This window comes from Colius striatus, chromosome Z, assembly GCF_028858725.1.
Source record: "Colius striatus isolate bColStr4 chromosome Z, bColStr4.1.hap1, whole genome shotgun sequence".
NCBI lineage: Eukaryota > Metazoa > Chordata > Aves > Coliiformes > Coliidae > Colius > Colius striatus.
In genome coordinates this window covers 1728963-1749947 of record NC_084790.1, presented here as the reverse complement: position 1 = coordinate 1749947, position 20985 = coordinate 1728963, and the positions used below count along the sequence as shown (strand labels likewise).

The 20985-nt window shown below is 46.1% G+C and overlaps 1 protein-coding gene across 9 annotated transcripts in view; it reads right to left on the bottom strand.

Annotated features, from left to right (window-relative positions):
* LOC104557622 (protein TANC2) overlaps positions 1-20985 on the bottom strand; it is a 306816-nt gene that overhangs the window by 211037 nt on the left and 74794 nt on the right. For all 9 annotated transcript variants that reach the window (XM_062018045.1, XM_062018041.1, XM_062018049.1 and 6 more), the window contains one exon: positions 18211-18315. In XM_062018045.1, coding sequence (XP_061874029.1) covers positions 18211-18277 — 67 coding nt within the window. In that variant the 5' untranslated portion in view covers positions 18278-18315. The remainder of the gene's footprint in view (positions 1-18210; positions 18316-20985) is intronic.

The following is a 20985-nucleotide window of genomic DNA, read 5'->3' as shown; positions in this document are numbered from 1 at the left end:
GCAGCAGCACAGGCTGGGGGTGAGCTGCTGGAGAGCAGCTCCAGGAGACAGACCTGGCACTGCTGGGGGAGAATCAACTGCCCATGAGCAGCAACGTGGCCTCGTGGGCAAGAAGCCAATGGCAGCCTGGGGGCATCCAGCAGAGTGTGGATCCAGCAGCAGGGCCAGGGAGCTTCTGCTCCCCTTTGCTCTGCTCTGCCACATGTGCTGAGGCCTCATCTGGAGTCCTGGGGCCAGTGCTGGGCTCCCCAGCTGCAGAGGGACAGGGAAGTGCTGCAGAGAGGCCAGCACAGGGCCAGCAAGATGCTCAGGGCACTGCAGCATGTTCCTGCTGAGGAAAGGCTGTGGGCCCTGGGGCTGCTCAGGCTGGACAAGAGGAGACTGAGGGGGGAGCTCGTTCATAGTGACCAAGATCTCACTGGTGGGTGTCAGGAGGTTGGGGCAGCACTTTGTTCTGTTGTATCCAAGGAATGATGGGATGAAGCTGGAACACAAACAGCTCCATTGAAACACAAGGCCAAACTGTTTGAGTGTTGGGGTGAGGGAGCCCTGGCCCAGGCTGCCCAGGGAGGGTGTGGAGGCTCCTTCCTTGAAGGTCTTCAAGGCCCTCCTGGACACGTTCCTGTGCTCCCTGATCTAGGTGGGAGCTGCTTCTGCAGGGGGGTTGGACTGGATGAGCCCTTAAGTTCCCTTCCAACCCCACCATTCTGTGATTCTAACCACATCACACTTAATAACAGCAGGTGAACACAGGACAGGATCGTCAGCAGGGCCTGAGAAGCCAACATTACATCTCTTTATCTGGTTTTTAAGAATTCCTGCAAAATCTGACACAAATAAGACCAGAAATACTTTTGTTTGAGTTTTGTTTTGAATAGTCCATGTCCAAAGAATTTTTTCATCCCTATTAAAAATGAACATTCCTCTTTTGGTTTCAGCTGGTCACCCTGTGAATACAAGAGTCATTTCTGCCTCACTAAGACATGGGTTTGTGAAACACAGAATCTAAAAGCTCAGTCAGCACGTGACACTTCAGCATGACTGTAAGACCCCAAGTGCTGCCACGCTCAGGGTGGGAAATCCTTCTCTCAGGAGAAATGCAGCAAGAAAATTAAGACAACTGACTTGAATTAATAAGCAAATAATGAAGATAAGGCCTGCTTTACTGTCATTACGTACTCATGAAAGTAGCCTCTGTTTTGGTTCATTTTTTGTCCCACTGTGCCCTAATTTTCACTGAAGTGCTTTCAGGTGCTGCTCCTGCACTTCCCCTGCCTCAGCCTCACCCAGGAAGGGGTAGGAACAAACTGTACAGTTCCTCCTGAGCTGCTAAAGAAAATAAATGAAGAAGCTTTTCTTTTCCCAGCTTCACATCTATTGTCAAGTGATGATCTTCTCTCTGGAGAGTGTCAGGAATGAACTTGGTCGGTCTACGTCGGTCTATCAAATGTCTCCATTTAACAGCAAGGATGTGTCTCAGGCATATGCAGTGAGCAAAGAAAGTTCTTGCTTTGTTTAATTATCAATAAAGAATAGCTGGATACACAGCTTATGAACTGTATAAACTGAGCTTTTTATCTTGCAGGTCAGCTTTCAGGGCAACATATCCCAGCTAAGAGACATTTGGATCAGCAGCCAGGGCTCAAAGGCAGCTGGGATTTTTAGCCACTTAGAACTCTAATTCAAATAAAGCAACTCAGTGATCAGAATGAGACATTCCACTGTGAACAACTTCATGGAATAATTGAAGAAAACTCTAAGTGGCTGATGAACTATTAATTCTTGTATCAGTGAAAGAAAGGGGCTTCATGTAAGTTAAAAGCAGATTCGTGTGTGTCCAGTATAAAAGTAAATTCACCTCTGAATGCTTCAATTGCAATTCTAACATGAGAAAATCCAAATACAAATGCCTCTCTAAATTGCAACCATGAGATCATCTGTCATTTCATTTCTTACCTATAGGGATGAACCAAAGGTCCAGCTCATCAGGTTGTTTTTGCCTTTACTAACAGTGGTCTCAAAGGAGAGTTGGTGGTTGAAAACCATCCTGAAGTATAACAGATGGTCTCAAGCACCACTTGATCTTAACTCACCTAAGACTTTCAAACCTGCTTAAACAACCTAAAACCTCTTCTGCTAAGACCTGGACACCTTGTCAAAGCTTCTTGTACAATCATTGTCTCTAACTCACTCAGATTTTGGAGGGGTTTTTGTATGCCAGGTGAGCATGGGTCAGTTTCTATCCTGATCATATCATCAAAAAGAAAATTATATAAAAGGAGAAAAATCAATCCACACCAGAAAGATTCTGCAGTAAAAAGTTCCCCAATTCCCTCAAATAGGTCATTTAAAAATGGAAGCTTTAGCAAAAATTATCCATGATTTAGCTAAAAATAAGCGTGCTACTAAAAACAAGTCTTCACATGAATGTTGAGAGAGTCAAAGTTCCTGTGCATGCAATAGAGAGAGTCTGAAGAGGAGAAGCTTCTAAAGACAGGACAGCTTAAGTATGTCTTCTAACAAAGAGAACATCATTGTTCCATTAAACATACTAAGTACTAGATACTTCTTATTCCTCAAGGAAAGAAAAGAGCAAGTGTGGCTCCAATAAACAGAATGGAACAATGACATTACACACATTGATCTTCCAGCACTTGTAGAGGTACTTCACATCCAAGAGATGCTTCTGAGAATGAAGTTGTCTTTGCAAAACCAGTAACATGAAAAAAAGCCACCCTGGTAAAGCCATGTGAAAACACTGGAGGCTGGGGAAGAGGATGCAGGAGAAAGGAGAAGAATGTCAACCTTTACTGGGCTGTGCTTGATCTTATTTGTACACATCATGCACTAGAACAATTCACTATAGGATCAGTAGGTTTTCTGTAAGCTGGGCAATATCCAGTGAACAAAAAATCCTTCAGAGATAACAATATGACTCATACCTGGAACATCATTTTAGGATGGAAGCCACAGTTTCAACATCTGTCAGTGTAATAAACAAATGCAAGAACCTGCATCAACACTCCCCATGGATAAGAAATCCATGAACAGAAATACAGGTAATATTTCTCTTTAGGAATAGGAGGGGGGAAAAAAGGTGGTATGGAAAAAATCCCCCCTATTTGGTGGAAACTAAGGTAAAAGCATGCTTAGACTAATGAGGATTAACAATACTGAGAAGAGCATGATGAATATAGGTCTGGTTAACACATGTGAGAGCAGAGGGTTCAGCTCTCTGGACACAGCAGTGGAGACAAACCAATCTCTTCCAAATACACCCACCACAAACCAGAAGAACAAGCAAAGCTTGTCCCCTAGTCATGCTCCAAAGAGCTACAGGACACTAGGGATTCCAGCAGTTGGCTCCTGGGTACGCTGACAGAAAGCCAGAAGCAGTTCAAGTGAAATGGCTCAGTAATGTCTGTAAGAGCAGCCCAAGCAAACACCAACAGCAATGGCCTGGTCCTTACCACTAACTCCCCGCACAATGTCTGTTGTGGCATCTAGCAACAGGCCTTTGAGCTGGGTTGATGCTGGTTGGATGCCACGTGCCCACCAAAGCCACTCTAGTGCTCCTCAGCTGAACAGGCTCAGGGGGTCGAGATAAGGGCAGAGACATCACTCAGCAATTACCATCATGGGCAAAACTTGGGGAAATCAATTCATTACCAATCAAATCAGAGTAAGGGGATGACAAATGAAAACCAAATCTTCACACATTTACACACATTCCTACTCCTTCTTCCCAGGCTTAAATTTACTCTCAAATCCTCTCCCTTCTCTCTCCCAAATGGCACGGGAGGATGGGGAATGGGGGCTGTGGTCAGTTCATCACATGTTGTCTCTACTGCTGCATCCTCAAGAGAAGGACTCCTCACATTGTTCCTCTGTTACAGTGTGGAGTCCCTCCTGCAGGAAACAGTCCTCCACAAACTTCTCCAATATGAGTCCTTCCCATGGGCTCATTAATTGCTCTAGCATGGCTCCCTTAAACAGAGTGCAGTCCTTCAGGAACAGACTGCCCCTGCATGGGTCCCCTGTGAGGTCACAAATCTTCACAGCAAACCTCATCTGGTGTGGGCTCCTTTCTCCACAGAGCCACAGGTCCTACCAGAGCTGCTCCAGTGTGGGCTTCTCACAGGGTCACAGCCTCCTTTGGGCATCACCTCACTCCAGCATGGGGTCCTTGCCAGGCTCAGGTGGGTCCCTGCTCTCCCTTGGCCTCTATGGCTGCAGGGACAGGGCCTCACCATGGGCTGCAGGGGAACCTCTGCTCTGGCACCTGGAGCACCTCCTGCCCTCCTTCTTCACTGACCTTGGTGTCTGCAGAGTTGTTTCTCTCACATACTCTCACTCCTCTCTCCCAGCTGCTGCTGTACAGAGGCATTGCCACCATTCCCTTGGGTCTGTCTTGGAGCCAGATGACATTGGCTCTACCAGACACAGAGGAAGCTTCTGGCATCTTCTCACAGCAGACACCTCTGTATCCCACCCCTACTGCCAAAACCTTGCCACACAAACCCAACACAGCTTCCACTTGTGAAATAAAAGCAATTCATGGAGTAGGCGAAAGCTCATGAAACTGAAGAGGTTCTTAACTGTGCTTAAACACCAAAATGAAATGCCCAACAATTAAAAACAAAGCATCTGTACTGTGAAGTCCCAGGAACTCACAACCATCTGACAGGCCTTTGCTGAAGCTGCTTCATCACAACAGCAGCACTTCCAAGTTAGTATTTCAGATGCTATCAAGCCAAAACCACCTTGGGACATAACTTCATCTTGCCTCCTAGCCAAAGGGTACATCAATCTCCCCACTCAAAGCTGTGTCTGACATACAGAGGGACTCTAGCACTTCTTTCAGAGCAGTAATCACAACTTATCCTGACTGTCATCACACTTCATCCATCTTTCTCTATATCCTTTGCTGCTTACCTTTATAACTGAGTAGTTGAGAAATCAGACACATTGAAAATGAAACCTAATCAGGTAACAACTCCATAATACCTTCTGCCATCCAGTTACAGTCTCATCTTGACTTTCATCACCACATTTAGAAGCTTAAACACAAAATGAAATTGAGAGGTTTGGTTTGCATTCTGCTATTTTACAACAGAATGGGGAATAGAGCCTCCCTCAACCCACACAGCAGTTAATGCTTCTTCCTTCCACAATACTGTACAATCTTCCAAAGACACCAGGAAGAACTTGCCTTTTCTCTTCCCCAAACAAATAAGGACACGTTCCTGTGTGATCTGATGTGGGTGGGACCTGCTTCTGCAGGGGGGTTGGAGTGGATTATCACTAAAGGTCCCTTCTAACCCCTTTGATTCTGGCATCTGTGTCACATGCTCTGCAACTCTCAGGTTACAATTTCTCTTCTTGGTATTACCTATACTGCATTAAAAAAGACATATATTGTTGTTAAAAGACTCTTGTGGTGTCACTGAACCAATCCCTAAAAATTCACCAGAGAGAAGACACAAAATATAAGCCTTTCAATAATTTCTTAATGTACACTTCAAAAAAAGCTCAATTTAGTACTCCAAGTTGTGAAAAGCCACCTTGAAAGAACATTTTCCTAGGAGCTAAATTAATTCCTAAGAGATTAATTCAACCCACCTGCCCTGTGAGTCACAGGCTCCTGCTGTAGTACTGCAAGCCTGCAGGTTAACACAACGAGACACATCCATCCATGTCATCCACTGCTCAGAAACATCTTCCTCAAACATAACCTTACTGAAAAATCTTACTCAAGTCAAAGTCTCAGGTTAATGAGTGAAGGAAATTATCTATACTCAGGGAGGGTGTAGAGGCTCCTTCCTTGGAGCTCTTCAAGACCCACCTGGACATGTTGCTGTGCTCTCTGATCTAGGTGGGAGCTGCTTCTGCAGGAGGATTGGAGTAGATGAGCTCTAAAGCTCCCTTCCAACCCCCACCATTCTGTGACTCTATGATTGATACTGATTCTACCTTACAGATAGAATTTCATTGCCAACAGTTTCAACATCTATAAAGCACAAAAATACAAAGCCTGATACTTGGCTTGAACTTTTCTCCACTTCAGCTTTGTTTTCTGCCTGTGATGATGTTGGTTTAGTTTTCTGCCACATCAAGTTCCCATCAGAAGAAAACAGACGTTTTCTTTGCAACACACACAAGTAAAATGACAAAATCCAGGATGCATTGTTGGGTGCCTCTAAACTGTTTCTTTATGAAATATTCAGTACTTGAGAAGCCTCCAGAACTGTGACATGACTTTTAAGATGGTTTTCTGAAGCAGAGAAATTCGTTTTTACACATTAAGGTTCTTAATTTGGTTTCAATTCTTCTTGAAGTTATGGAACCCAAGTTTATTGCTCACCTAAGAACTGAGGCTTGGCTTGTTCCAGCTGACAAAGCCAAAGATCAATCTTTAGACATCCCTGATATTGAACAGATGAACTCACAGACACAAGCTTTTGCTCTTAGTTGATTTGTTTGTATTTTTTAACTATTATTTCCTGTGTGACCTGACCTAGGTGGGATCTGCTTTAGCAGGGGGGTTGGACTGGATCATCTCTAAAGGTCCCTTCCAAGTGCTCCCGTTCTATGATTGATGATGACATTTTCTTTTGAAGCATGGGTACAGATTCTTTTTGCATTGTGGATGAGAAAACTCTTTACTTTGAGAAGTAAGAGATTGCAAGGGCACTTCACATGGAAAACTTTTCCCTTCCTCTCCTGTTTATGTGCATTTCATAGAATCATAGAATCATAGAATGACAGATGGGTGGGGGTTGGAGAGCTCTGAGAGAGCTTTGCCTTATGTTTAAAGTGGAACTTTTTGTACTTCAGCATTTATCCATACCTCTTGTCAAGTCACTTCAGACAACAGAAAGAAGTGTTGCCTCATCTTGACACTCACCTTTCAACTACTTCTAAGTATGGATGAGCTCCCCCCTCAGTCTCTTCTTGTCCAGCCTGAGCAGCCCCAGGGCCCACAGCCTTTCCTCAGCAGGAACATGCTCCAGTGCCCTCAGCATCTTGCTGGCCCTGTGCTGGCCTCTCTGCAGCACTTCCCTGTCCCTCTGCAGCTGGGGAGCCCACAACTGGCCCCAGGACTCCAGATGAGGCCTCAGCACGTGTGGCAGAGCAGAGCAAAGGGGAGCAGAAGCTCCCTGGCCCTGCTGCCCACACTCTGCTGGATGCCCCCAGGCTGCCATTGGCTTCTTGCCCACGAGCCCACGTTGCTGCTCATGGGCAGTTTATTATCAACCAGCACCCCCAGCTCCCTCTCCCTGTGCAGTGCTGCACTTTAAAGCTCCATATGTGACTCACCTAGTACTCAGAGGGTTTTGCCAAATAACCTATGAATATTTGAGAGCTCTTTCATACATTCAGCAGTAACTTTGTCTCTTTCTTCACTCACCAATATGCTTGTACTTCTGTCCATCTATCTAACCCACATCCCCTCCAGCTGGCCATAATGGTCTTTGTGTTGAAAGCATTGCTAAAGTCAAGGTAAGCTGTGACCACCACCCCATTCCCATCTGCAGAGACAGTCACTTCATCACTGAAGGCAACCAGGCTGCTCAAGCACAATTTCTACCTTAATAAATCTCTCTATGTCAATGTTTCCCAGTAACCCTCTTGTCTTCCATGCTTGGAAATGGCTTCACAACTTCCCCCATGGTTAACCTGAGGCTGTCAAGACCCAGACCCCTCCATTTCTCTTAGATGCTTCTTGGTGTGAACCTTCCAGTTTCCCACATTCTCCTGTGAGGAAACAAGAGATGTCAGAAGCCGGCTGTGGTGGAAAGCATCTGATGAATGACTGGGGGAGCGTCAATTCACAACAACCTTCTTAGAGCTTTCACACTCCAAGACCTACACTGATACTCTTTGTGTGAAGAGGCTGTTCAAAGCTCTTTAAAGCTTTATTAGCAGTTACCAGTTCCAGTTGTGCTCCTTAACAGCATTCAATGGTGAGTCAAGAAGGATTAAAGCAGCTAAGCTATAACAATTGTTCTATTAATAAAAATATCTTTTTTACCAAAAAAAAAGAACTAGAACTGTTGGTATATGCAGTGGAAGGAAACAGCACGTACTATGTGGAAGAAAGATACTCCCAACATCATGTTTCCCTCTTCTTCCAAGTTTCTTACTGAAGAAGGAAGGTAAGAGGAAAGAGCAGCTCCCACAGCCATACCCTCAGCTTCACACATCACCATCACCACTCCTTGCTTTCTCATCTTCCTCCCTCCTGCATGAAACCAAAGCTTATACACACATGTGAACTCCAAGACCTCTACTCAAATACTGCAACACTCAATAGAAATATTTCACGTCATCCACAAAAGCAAATCATTGTTACTGCAGATTCTGAGAGACCAAAACCAAGCACCAACAGGCTTTCAGATGAGTGAGATAAGGTGGTCAATGGCAAAGTGTCAGTGGAGCTGACCACTGCCTAAGGACAAAATGGACAAGGGCAGAGTCCTGCAGCTGGGGAGGAACAAGCCCCTGCAGCAGCACAGGCTGGGGGTGAGCTGCTGGAGAGCAGCTCCAGGAGACAGACCTGGCACTGCTGGGGGAGAATCAACTGCCCACGAGCAGCAACGTGGCCTCGTGGGCAAGAAGCCAATGGCAGCCTGGGGGCATCCAGCAGAGTGTGGATCCAGCAGCAGGGCCAGGGAGCTTCTGCTCCCCTTTGCTCTGCTCTGCCACATGTGCTGAGGCCTCATCTGGAGTCCTGGGGCCAGTTGTGGGCTCCCCAGCTGCAGAGGGACAGGGAAGTGCTGCAGAGAGGCCAGCACAGGGCCAGCAAGATGCTCAGGGCACTGCAGCATGTTCCTGCTGAGGAAAGGCTGTGGGCCCTGGGGCTGCTCAGGCTGGACAAGAGGAGACTGAGGGGGGAGCTCATTCATAGTGACCAAGATCTCACTGGTGGGTGTCAGGAGGTTGGGGCAGCACTTTTTGTCTGTTGTATCCAGTGACAGGACAAGGGGTGATGGGATGAAGCTGGAACACAAACAGCTCCATTTAAACACAAGCCCAAACTGTTTGAGTGTTGGGGTGAGGGAGCCCTGGCCCAGGCTGCCCAGGGAGGGTGTGGAGGCTCCTTCCTTGGAGCTCTTCAAGAACCCCCTGGACACGTTCCTGGGCTCCCTGGTCTAGGTGGGAGCTGCTTGTGCAGGGGGCTGCACTGGATGAGCTCTAAAGGTCCCTTCCAACCCCACCATTCTGTGACTCCATGGGCAGAGCCTTGCAGGGGAACAGGCACAACCCACAGACATTACCTGTCCTGATCCCTTTAATTCCAAAAATTGATTCCCTTGTTTGCAGAGTGGTTGCTCACATAAAAGACCCGTTTAAAATGCCTTTTTCTTTTCCCTACAACAAACCCTCTGGATATTCAAGAGCTCAGAATCTGAGGACAGCAGAAGGGGGGGTGGCTGCAGTAATGGAAGCAGCATTCAGAGCAGAGCAGGAGGACAAATCAACAACCACTATTAAAACTCCAGTGAATTAATCTCAGCAATCAGATCTGTAGAATCACTAATGAAGGGAAAGGTTTGAGAAGGATTAAAGCTGATATAGAACTTGAGAATGGGCTCACTGACCCAGAGATAAATCTTGGATAAAAAACAGCGAACAGTCTGAAAAATAAAATGTGGTTGACTGAGGCAAAAGGGAGTGGAGATGCACTGAGAGAAATGCAGAGTGAGGAAAACAGCAAGAGAAAAAGAACTACTTGGAAGCAGAGGCAAAGGAGACAATGCTGTCACATACTCAGGGTATGCTTTCTCTTTTTTAGCCACTTGAACCAGTGTAGAAGAAATAAATCATTTTTCTCTTATCTCCTCAAACCAACACAGCTCATTTTACAAGTGAACATTCTGGAACAAGTCTGAAGATTCGTTCATTCATTCAGATTTATCATAGAATCACATCATGGTGGGTGTTAGAAGGGACCTTTAGAGCTCATCCACTCCAACCTCCCTGCAGAAGCAGCTCCCACCTAGATCAGGGAGTACAAGAATGGGTCCGGGTGGGGCTTGAAGAGCTCCAAGGAAGGAGCCTCCACACCCTCCCTGGGCAGCCTGGGCCAGGGCTCCCTCACCCCAACACTCAAACAGTTTGGCCTTGTGTTTAAATGGAACTGTTTGTGTTCCAGCTTCATCCCATCACCCCTTGTCCTGTCACTGTATACAACAGACAAAAAGTGCTGCCCCAACCTCCTGACACCCACCAGTGAGATCTTGGTCACTATGAATGAGCTCCCCCCTCAGTCTCCTCTTGTCCAGCCTGAGCAGCCCCAGGGCCCACAGCCTTTCCTCAGCAGGAACATGCTCCAGTGCCCTGAGCATCTTGCTGGCCCTGTGCTGGCCTCTCTGCAGCACTTCCCTGTCCCTCTGCAGCTGGGGAGCCCACAACTGGCCCCAGGACTCCAGATGAGGCCTCAGCACATGTGGCAGAGCAGAGCAAAGGGGAGCAGAAGCTCCCTGGCCCTGCTGCTGGATCCACACTCTGCTGGATGCCCCCAGGCTGCCATTGGCTTCTTGCCCACAAGCCCACGTTGCTGCTCATGGGCAGTTGATTCTCCCCCAGCAGTGCCAGCTCTGTCTCCTGGAGCTGCTCTCCAGCAGCTCACCCCCAGCCTGTGCTGCTGCAGGGGCTTATTCCTCCCCAGCTGCAGGACTCTGCCCTTGCCCTTGGTGACCCTCAGCAGGTTCCTCTGTGCCCAACTCTGCAGCTGGTTGAGATCTGGCTGACTGGCAGCACAGCCTCTGGGCAATCAGCCAGTGCTCCCAGTTTGGTGCCAGCAGGGCACTTGCTGAGGGTCCCTCTGTGCCCTCACCCAGGTGCTTGATGAAGATGTTGAGCAAGACTGGCCCCAGAACCCATCCCTGTGCAACTCCACTGGCCACAGGCCTCCAGCTCCATCCTGTGCCATTGATCACCCCCCTCTGGGCTCTGTCATTCAGCAGCTCTGCATCCACCTCACCTCCACTCATCCCAGCCACACTGCCTGAGCTTTCTGATGAGGATGTTGTGGGAGACAGTGTCCAAAGCCTTGCTCAAGTCAAGGTAGACGCCATCCACTGCTCTCCCCTCATCTAGTCAACCAGTTATGCACTCACAGAAGGCATCAGGTTGGTCAGACAGGATTTCCCCTGGTGAATCCATGGAGCCAAATGAAAAAAGGAACATTTCAAGCTCTGATACAGGCTATTTTAATAAAAAGGAACTAAATAAGAACTGCACCTATATCAAAAGAGTCAATACACCTGATACAGAGCCTGTATCTGCAGAACAGTACAGCTAAGTGGGGGGAAAAGTATTTCAAAGCCCCCGAAATTTAAGACTCGTAGTAAACAACCTCAAATACAGCATTTGAAAGACATGGTAAAAGGAAGACTTTAAGAAATACAACATTCCTTCATTTTCCACACAAAAATAAGGCCAAAACCAGGGCAATATGGAGAAGAAGTACAAGATTTTGAGTGTTCAAGATTTAACTGAAAAAAACTTCACAAGGAGTTGAACTATCCCAGAAGTCCTGTAGTAAAGGCGGTAACCTGGTGAGATGAAAGGTTGGAAAAACAGAGGTGAGTGATATTGTAAGGTTTGAAAATTGAGGCAACGAAGAAAGGAGTTTTATAAGTGTATTACAATAAGGGGAGTTAGAAGAGAAGGGTTAACTCACAGAGGAAGGGTTAAAATACGTGTGCAAGTCATTGAGAACACCAGATAGTATCATGAGATGAGAAAAAAAGCTGAGAAAGGGGTAAAAAAAAATCTCTCTTCAGAAAAAGATTAGTATCTAAATGTGTATTGGATGGTAGCAAAACTCATTCATGTTACAAACACATCAAGGGTGGGTGTGAGGAGGCTGGAGCCAGGCTGTGCTCAGGGATGGCCAGTGACAGCACAAGGGGCAATGGGGACAAGCTGCAACAGAAGAGGTTCCAAAGCAACACAAGGCAGAATTTGTTCCCTGTTGAGCTGAGGGAGCACTGGCAGGGGCTGCCCAGATGGGCTGTGGAGGCTCCTTGTCTGGAGCCATCCCAAACCCAGCTGGATGAGTCCCTCTGTGCCCTGCTCTATCTAGGTGGTGCTGCTCTGGCAGGGGGGTTGCACTTGATGAGCTTCCCAGGTCCCCTCCAGCCCTTATGATTCTGTGTATAAAACAATAAACAAATCTCAAGAGGGTGGGAAAATCCACAAAGAGGATGTGAGAACAAAACCATAGGGTGCTTCAGGTAACAAAGTCACTTTTATGTCACTGGAAACTCGAGGGGTGGGGTGAGGATAACTCATAACAGGATGGAGGCTGCCTTAGTCAACACACTTGTTGTTACAGCTGGTGATGTTCCAATTTGTGAAAACACTGTCAAGGCTTAGGCTGACAGGGCTGGATCTTCCCCAGTCCCCTCCTCACACTCACACAGAAGCACAAAACAACCAGGTTGATAAACTCCAGTGGAATGATTCAGTTAATAAAAGAATCATAAACACTGCAAAGGACTAAACAGACCTGTCAAATTAGAATCCTTTATAAACCATAAAGCAAGTGCAATTAACAGCTGTGGTGTTAAAAGGTATTTGTGGATCAGATGTAAAGAAATAAGAATTAGAATATGGGCAGCAGCTGCTAAAATTCTCAGCAAGACAAGCAGAGTGTGGATCCAGCAGCAGGGCCAGGGAGCTTCTGCTCCCCTTTGCTCTGCTCTGCCACATGTGCTGAGGCCTCATCTGGAGTCCTGGGGCCAGTTGTGGGCTCCCCAGCTGCAGAGGGACAGGGAAGTGCTGCAGAGAGGCCAGCACAGGGCCAGCAAGATGCTCAGGGCACTGCAGCATGTTCCTGCTGAGGAAAGGCTGTGGGCCCTGGGGCTGCTCAGGCTGGACAAGAGGAGACTGAGGGGGGAGCTCATTCATAGTGACCAAGATCTCACTGGTGAGTGTCAGGAGGTTGGGACAGCACTTTTTGTCTGTTGTATCCAGTGACAGGACAAGGGGTGATGGGATGAAGCTGGAACACAAACAGCTCCATTGAAACACAAGGCCAAACTGTTTGAGTGTTGGGGTGAGGGAGCCCTGGCCCAGGCTGCCCAGGGAGGGTGTGGAGGCTCCTTCCTTGGAGCTCTTCAAGCCCCACCTGGACACGTTCCTGTGCTCCCTGATCTAGGTGGGAGCTGCTTCTGCAGAGGAGTTTTACTGCATGATTTCCAAAGGTCCCTTCCAACCCCCATCATTCTATGGTTCTATATTTCCTTTCTAAGAAACACAGAGCTACAGAAGAGAAAGCCAAGCTTTAAGGAGGGATAATTTCAAGTACAAGACTTCAACATGGTCAGGAGCTACAGATTTCTCACCACACTCAAGACTTTGCTCAGAAATAGTGTCAGGAAGAACTAGTGAACTTTTGGGGAAGAAAATGGCCTGATATTACCTTGAATATGTAGATACACTGGGTATTCAGTACCATAGTAAGTCTGATAGGTCTTCTAATATCTCACTTCTAATATCTTCTTACATTAAGTTCTCCCAACATCTACAGCACCCACAAGCTGGATTTTCATCCCTGAGCAATTTCTTACAGCACAAGAAATCCAACAAACAATTGGGACTCTCTACTGGGGTAAAAAACTTCCAAAAGGGATCAGATGGCTAAGGAACTGCATGGAGTTCTGACAAAGCAGTGATGACACCTTCACAGGAATGCCTTTAGTTAAGAAAGGCCAAGAATCAAGAGAGAAGAGCATTTGACAGCGGCTCTTTTAGTCCTGGAATTCAAATATGAAGTGGCAGGTTCCAAAAGGCTCTATAAATACATTGGAAGTTTTAAGTAATTGGCTCTCCTGCGAAGCAGGGAAGAAGAAGAGGTTTTAAAAACCCAACACTGAAAATGTTGAGTGATAGGCAGGCTCCTGGTAAGCTGGAGATAGAAATGACATGTGTGTTGTATCAGTTAGGACAAGTTAAGGTACAATTCCTAACTAACTCACCAGCAGAGAAAAAGCAGATCCTTTGGGCTAGTTTATAAAGGTTGACATGCCTCAGATAAATTTAACAAGCAATAAAAACAGACAAGAGTGCTTTAACAACTCACCTCAGCCTCTGCCAGAAATAAGAGGCCCAAATTCCTGACTGTACACCTCACCAAGTGAAAAGAAAGAGAAACCCAAATAAAACCAGGCAGGTTTGCAGCTGATTTTTAGGTGGTTTTAGAAGGGGAGTTGTACTCTTACAGTAGGATTCATTTAATGGCATCATGTAGGAAGGAAATGCTCCATCTGCTTGGAAAAGACACAAGGATCATTATAATAAGGTGGAAAGACTGGATCCATTACACAGGCTTATTTCACTAACACGCTGCTGGGATGAATGTATTAGAGGCCTGATTTGATGTAAACTAATTAAATGCAGACCCAGATCAATGAGTGTTTAGTATAAGCAAGCAAACTGCATCTAAATGAGACAGAGGTTTAGATAAAAACAACAGAGAATCTTATAGGCTTCTGGATTCAGGTGATAGAATTGCCCTGGAAGAGTTGAATTAGGGGAAAGAAGCCTCCAAAGAATTCCTGATGGGTAAGAGTTGCCTACCTGGAGGCTTTAATGCAACTGCTTGCTCCAGCCATATGGCTGCTGGCCACAATCAGCATGCTGGATCTTCAGTCAGGAGGAATAAAAGATGTTGTGGAATCTCCTTCTCTAGAGACATTCCAAACTGACCTGGATGAGTTTGTGTCCTACTCTAGGTGGTGCTGCTCTGGCAGGGGGTTTGCGCTGGATGAGCTTTCAAGGTCCATTCCAGCTCTTGAGATTCTGTGCTGGAGCTTTTTTAGGCTTTAAAACAAGCCTATCCTAAGTAAATTTATCCCTGGATATCAATCTGAGTCAGAAAACTTAGATGAATTCATTCAAAAGGAAAAAATAAAGGTAATATTTCACTATATCCCCATCACATCTCAGTTTTAGGGACACCGTTGTCTGATAGCTTTGTGTAGTACCCACTTGTGAGTGAAAAAACACATTCTAATTCCAACTATTACTGCAGTCATGATGTGTCCTTAAGGCATTACTAGAAAGAGTGCTCCCAAGTCACAAGAGAGATTAAATATGAGCACAAATACACGTGCCCAGAGTTGTGCTGCACACAGTGCGCTGTACAAAATCCTATCGGGGGGTTTGGAAAGCACACACACACACAGAGAATTAACCACAAAGGATTACACAATCTGGTGCTGCAGTGGAAATGCAGTTATTTTAATTGGCCAGTACTGCATGGAGTTGTATATTCAGTCACTCATATTTGGTATTCTTCTTTTCCTAAGTATTTTGTGTGTTCCTGAAGCCACAACATCATAAAAAACAGCACCAAAGCAAAAGAATAAATCCCTCCAGCTGAGGCAAAAATCAACTGCAACCACAGTTCTTCAGCAAAATTGCTCAACAGTTTCTGAAAGGCTAATAACAAGAAGGCATTTGGCTGCTACCACTACCAGTGTTCTTTTAATCATGAAGAATCAAGCCAAACCACATCAGTACATCTAGGGATTGTCAGCTTGACTTCACTGTCCCATCTTACTAACCATGTTACTGCAAAGAACGGTGATTTCCAAGGCTAGCACACTCACTTGGATTCCCCAAGATCCCTTGCACCCTGCTTCAAAGGTTTTACTCCTGCACTGGAATGCAAAAGAACTGGATTGTAGGAAATTAAGATGCACACAGTGCAACCCACACCCAGCAGAGAGACTCGAGTGGGCTGTCACCTCCCTACATCATTTCAACTCATTGCACTGAAGGTGAATCAACAGCAGACGTGAAAACACCACTAGATTCCTTTCTCAAGCCAGATTTGGAGTTGGTTCCCAGAGATGGGTGTAGCTCTCAGTTAAGTTTCCCTGTGAACACAGGTTGTTCTGGAAACATCTGCCTCCAGCTCATCCTGCCCTGTGATGACAAAGCTTCTGAAGGCCATGAGGCAAATCAGAGCACTAAAACCATCAAGGAAGCTTCATCTCCAGCTTCCAATTAGCAAGTCATGTTACTGATAAATATGACTCTAATCTAACTAAAGCACTTGGCTGAAAAAAACCACCAGAACCCTCAACATCCCTCTGCACCCTCAGGAAATCCGAAGGCTGAGGACAACAGTGATGGTGCCGCCCATGTGGAAACAGTCCCAAGAATGAATCCCTCAGGCCTGGTTGTTATATATGTCCATTTACTCAAGGAGGGTGGGAGGATTCCTCAAGATCCTTTCCTTCACACAGCCACACACAAAAGCAAGAGAAGCTGAGGGTAAGGAAAGGAAATGATGCGGAGTATCAGCCCAGTGCAGGATTGATCTGTCAGTGACAGGGTGACAAACTCCTTTTGTACATGATTCTATAAGTATTGTCAACTTCTAAAGCATCAAATTTGGAGTCTGGCAGAATGACAACACAAGTAAATAAAGCAAGTTTCAGACACGTGACACAGTGCTACATGGAAGTGCACCTGAAAGATCCAATGGGGCTTTTCTTCACTGTGTTGCAAAGAAACACAGAATTCAATATAGTCATTCAAATCTCTTATTCAGCAATGAATTCATCTCATGTCAAGTCTGACAGACTAGGGATGTTTTCCATTTGGACACTGTAACAAACCTTACCATCTCCCTTTTTTATACCCTCTCCTCCCCTGAAGAACACCCAATAGAACTCAATAAGACAACTTAGGTCACAACTGCAATACCTTAAATGTAGAGAAAACCCTCATTTATTAAATACTATCAGATTCTTTTCAAGAAGACCCATCTCTTTTAGGTACAGCACTATCCCATCTTATTTCAGAACAAACCTTTTTCATTCACAAAATGAGAAGCACACATCTGCACATACAAGCTCCTTAATATTGCCTTGGGAGAGAAGTCAAAAGGAATATCAGGGACTGGTAACAGAACATCTGACAAAGATAGGGCTCTGTACAGAAAGCACAATTGAAGATTCTTTTTGTGTGGCTTTCCAAAGGTTGTGATCATCATCACAGAACTTGTGCTTGAAATTGTAAATGTGATACTTCACAGAGACACAACAAAAAAATCACAAGAGGACTGAGCCATCTGCTTGTGTGTCTTCCTCAAACGTGTCTTTTTATGTAGGTGCCTCCTTCAGATCAACCACTCCTGCAACAAAAAGACTGAGCAGTGAGAAAATCCCCTTGGTAAGAGCAGTGAACGACAAGCACAACCTCAGGCTGCAATTACTAAGGGCATCTTTTGTGAAATAGGTTTTTTTCCCCACTGTACACCACCAGTTACCATAGCTAAGGCAAGGAAGTCAACACCACAATGCACTGCTTAAGCTTTCCATGACAAGGATCTTTGAGATCAACCAACACAACCCTGAGATGCTCCCAAGAAGCCAGATTCTTAACAGATGACTGACAGCTAAGGATCAACACCAAGCCAGTTCTGCTACCAGGCAGCTTCAAGACATGGTAAGCTATTGCTGGAAAACACAACTCCCCTTACCCAAATCAAACTTGGGGTAGTAAAATAGTGTGTGGGGGGAGGGGGGGAGATGTGGAGTTCTGGAGCTTGTTTCAACCATGGGAATACAGCCTGAATTGTCACTTGTGGTTTCCCATGGACACACAGTCTAGACACACAACCTCTCATAACCTCCTTCATGGATCAAACAGGCCAAGCCATAGCAACCAGTGTTAACTGTAAAATTCCTTTCCTGGGATGGTGGCAAAAGGAGACAAACAGAAATGATGGTTAAATTTGGGCAATTTCTCCTTAAATCCATCTCTTCCCATTCCTGTCTCTTTAAACTTCCTACCACAAGCGTTGTCTGTAGTGAAGAAGATTCCACTGCCTAAAGTTATCACCAAGGCTTTCACGGAAAAGGGATTATTTCCCTCATTCCCACAGCTGAAACACAAACCTTGATGTTAGTTCCACAGAAGCCTGTAGTAAAGTCTGCTTTGCTTTTCCCCCACATCTTACCTCCCCAAGAAAACCAAATCACATTTACATCCAGTTTGAAACACAGATGTTTCAATCACAGCAACAACCCACAATGATGTTTCGAGTCTATAGGATCATCAGCTGAGCACACCTACTCAATTAATAAGAAGAAAGACCCAGAAAGACAAACCAAACATAAAAGGAATCCTTTGAGGAACCAAATGAAACACAAGTATGAGGAGTTGACGGTGACTTACCACTGGACCTGTTTTTGCGGTTTGACTTCCCTCCTGTGAGAAGCATCTTGAGGCTGTTTCGAAACATGGTGATCCCTTTTCACTGTGTGTATCCCAAAAAAATCCCTGTGTCAAGCAAAAGGATAAGAGATGTAACAAAGATCAACACTCTACTTACAGAGAAGCTGTTAGAAAGTGTTAACAAGAAGATTAAAACTGTTTTAGCAACATATTTGCAAACCCATCCACATAAAGACATAAAGATTAACGTCCTCTTGGCTCTCATTCATGCAGGAACTTTCCAGGACAACACAATTCCAGCAATGCCATCTATTTTGTCAAATTACTTGACCTAATGGTTATCAAACTAAGCTGGGAAACACACAGTGTTTAGCAAACTGCCTCGATTCCATAGAATCACAGAATGGTGGGGTTGGGAGGGACCTTTAGAGCTCATCCAGTGCAACCCCCCTGCACAAGCAGCTCCCACCTAGATCAGGGAGCACAGGAACGTGTCCAGGAGGGTTTGAAGAGCTCCAAGGAAGGAGCCTCCACACCCTCCCTGGGCAGCCTGGGCCAGGGCTCCCTCACCCCAACACTCAAACAGTCTGGCCTTTTCAATGGAGCTGTTTGTGTCCCAGCTTCATCCCATCACCCCTTGTCCTCTTACTGGATACAACAGAACAAAGTGCTGTCCCAACCTCCTGACACCCACCAGTGAGATCTTGGTCACTATGAATGAGCTCCCCCCTCAGTCTCCTCTTGTCCACCCTGAGCAGCCCCAGGGCCCACAGCCTTTCCTCAGCAGGAACATGCTCCAGTGCCCTGAGCATCTTGCTGGCCCTGTGCTGGCCTCTCTGCAGCACTTCCCTGTCCCTCTGCAGCTGGGGAGCCCACAACTGGCCCCAGGACTCCAGATGAGGCCTCAGCACATGTGGCAGAGCAGAGCAAAGGGGAGCAGAAGCTCCCTGGCCCTGCTGCTGGATCCACACTCTGCTGGATGCCCCCAGGCTGCCATTGGCTTCTTGCCCACGAGCCCACGTTGCTGCTCATGGGCAGTTGATTCTCCCCCAGCAGTGCCAGCTCTGTCTCCTGGAGCTGCTCTTCAGCAGCTCACCCCCAGCCTGTGCTGCTGCAGGGGCTTGTTCCTCCCCAGCTGCAGGACTCTGCCCTTGCCCTTGGTGAGCCTCAGCAGGTTCCTCTGTGCCCAACTCTGCAGCTGGTTGAGATCTGGCTGCCTGGCAGCACAGCCTCTGGGCAATCAGCCAGTGCTCCCAGTTTGGTGCCAGCAGGGCACTTGCTGAGGGTCCCTCTGTGCCCTCACCCAGGTGCTTGACGAAGATGTTGAGCAAGACTGGCCCCAGAACCCATCCCTGTGCAACTCCACTGGCCACAGGCCTCCAGCTCCATCCTGTGCCATTGATCACCCCCTCTGGGCTCTGTCATTCAGTAGCTCTGCATCCACCTCACCTCCACTCATCCCAGCCACACTGCCTGAGCTTTCTCATGAGGATGTTGTGGGAGACAGTGTCACTACTGATGTCAAACCTATCAGAAAGAGTTGCTGTCCTTCATGCTGCTCAGAACAATTCAGCCTTGCTGACGACAGCCCACAGACTACAAAAGCTGTTGTATTTCGCTCCTGGGCAAGTTGACTGTCAAATTCTTCTGTGAGTTGAATAAATTGTTGTGAGAAGTAAATTCACTCCAAGCCAGAGTTAACTGATGCAAGAAAGAATCAAACAGAAACATTACCCATGGATTTTCCTTGCTCTATGTGTCTCAGGGAGGAAACAAATAAAGCTAAGTCTGTCTTTCTGCTGTTGAAGATAAAAGAAATGAGTTTCTGGGTTCACCAGGCACACTGACAGCTTGTTCTAGTGGAACATCCTCTTATTAAAGTAGGGAAACCATCAAAACAGCAACAACAAAAGCAGCTCCTAACTAGACCAAAAGAATAGTAAAGAGGCTTTGATCAGGACATAGAATAAACCACAACTTGCCTTCTCTTGTACACATCATATTCCATAGTGGCAAGGTAACACATTCATCTGGTAGAAATACAGCATGACGTCTTTTTCCTGCAACAGCATCAGGTTCTTCTTGGAGAAATGGCTCAAGAAATGTCATCTTGCTTTTCTTCACATTTATCCAATAGTTTCAGCACAATAACACCCAGTTTGAAGAGTTTGATATCAGAGAATCATGGAGTGGAAGGGGTTGGAAGGGACCCTTAGAGATCATCCAGCCCACGCCCACTGCACAAGAAGCTCCCACCTAGACCAGGGCACACAGGAACGTGTCCAGGTGGCTCTTTAAGACCCATGCACTTACTAGATTCCACACATTTTGGTGTATGTTTGCCTACATGTCTAAATATGAACCAGAAAATCCAGGCTCAGTAATTCCTTTGCATCTAGGAAGCATTTCAGTATCATCTGGAATCTTTCTGAGGCTTTGCATCACGACATCAAAGCACAACAAACCACTATTTGGGTTTACTGCCAGGGCTCCTAAACAAAGCTCAGGCTCCTCTTGGAAGCATCCTACTGTCAGATGACTGCAAGCAAAGAATCCCAGTTGGCCACAAACACAGTTGTCTCCCATTTTGTTTATTTAGTTTCTTTAGATGGTTGTTATGTTCCAGCTCGCAGCACAGAAAGAAAACTACTGGGTTTACACATCCTTCCTCCCTTACAGCTGGTTATTAATAAACTCTTTTATGTACAACACCCTTTGCAATGTCAGACAGAGCAAATATGAACTACACATTCAATGGAAAGTGAAGGCAACTGA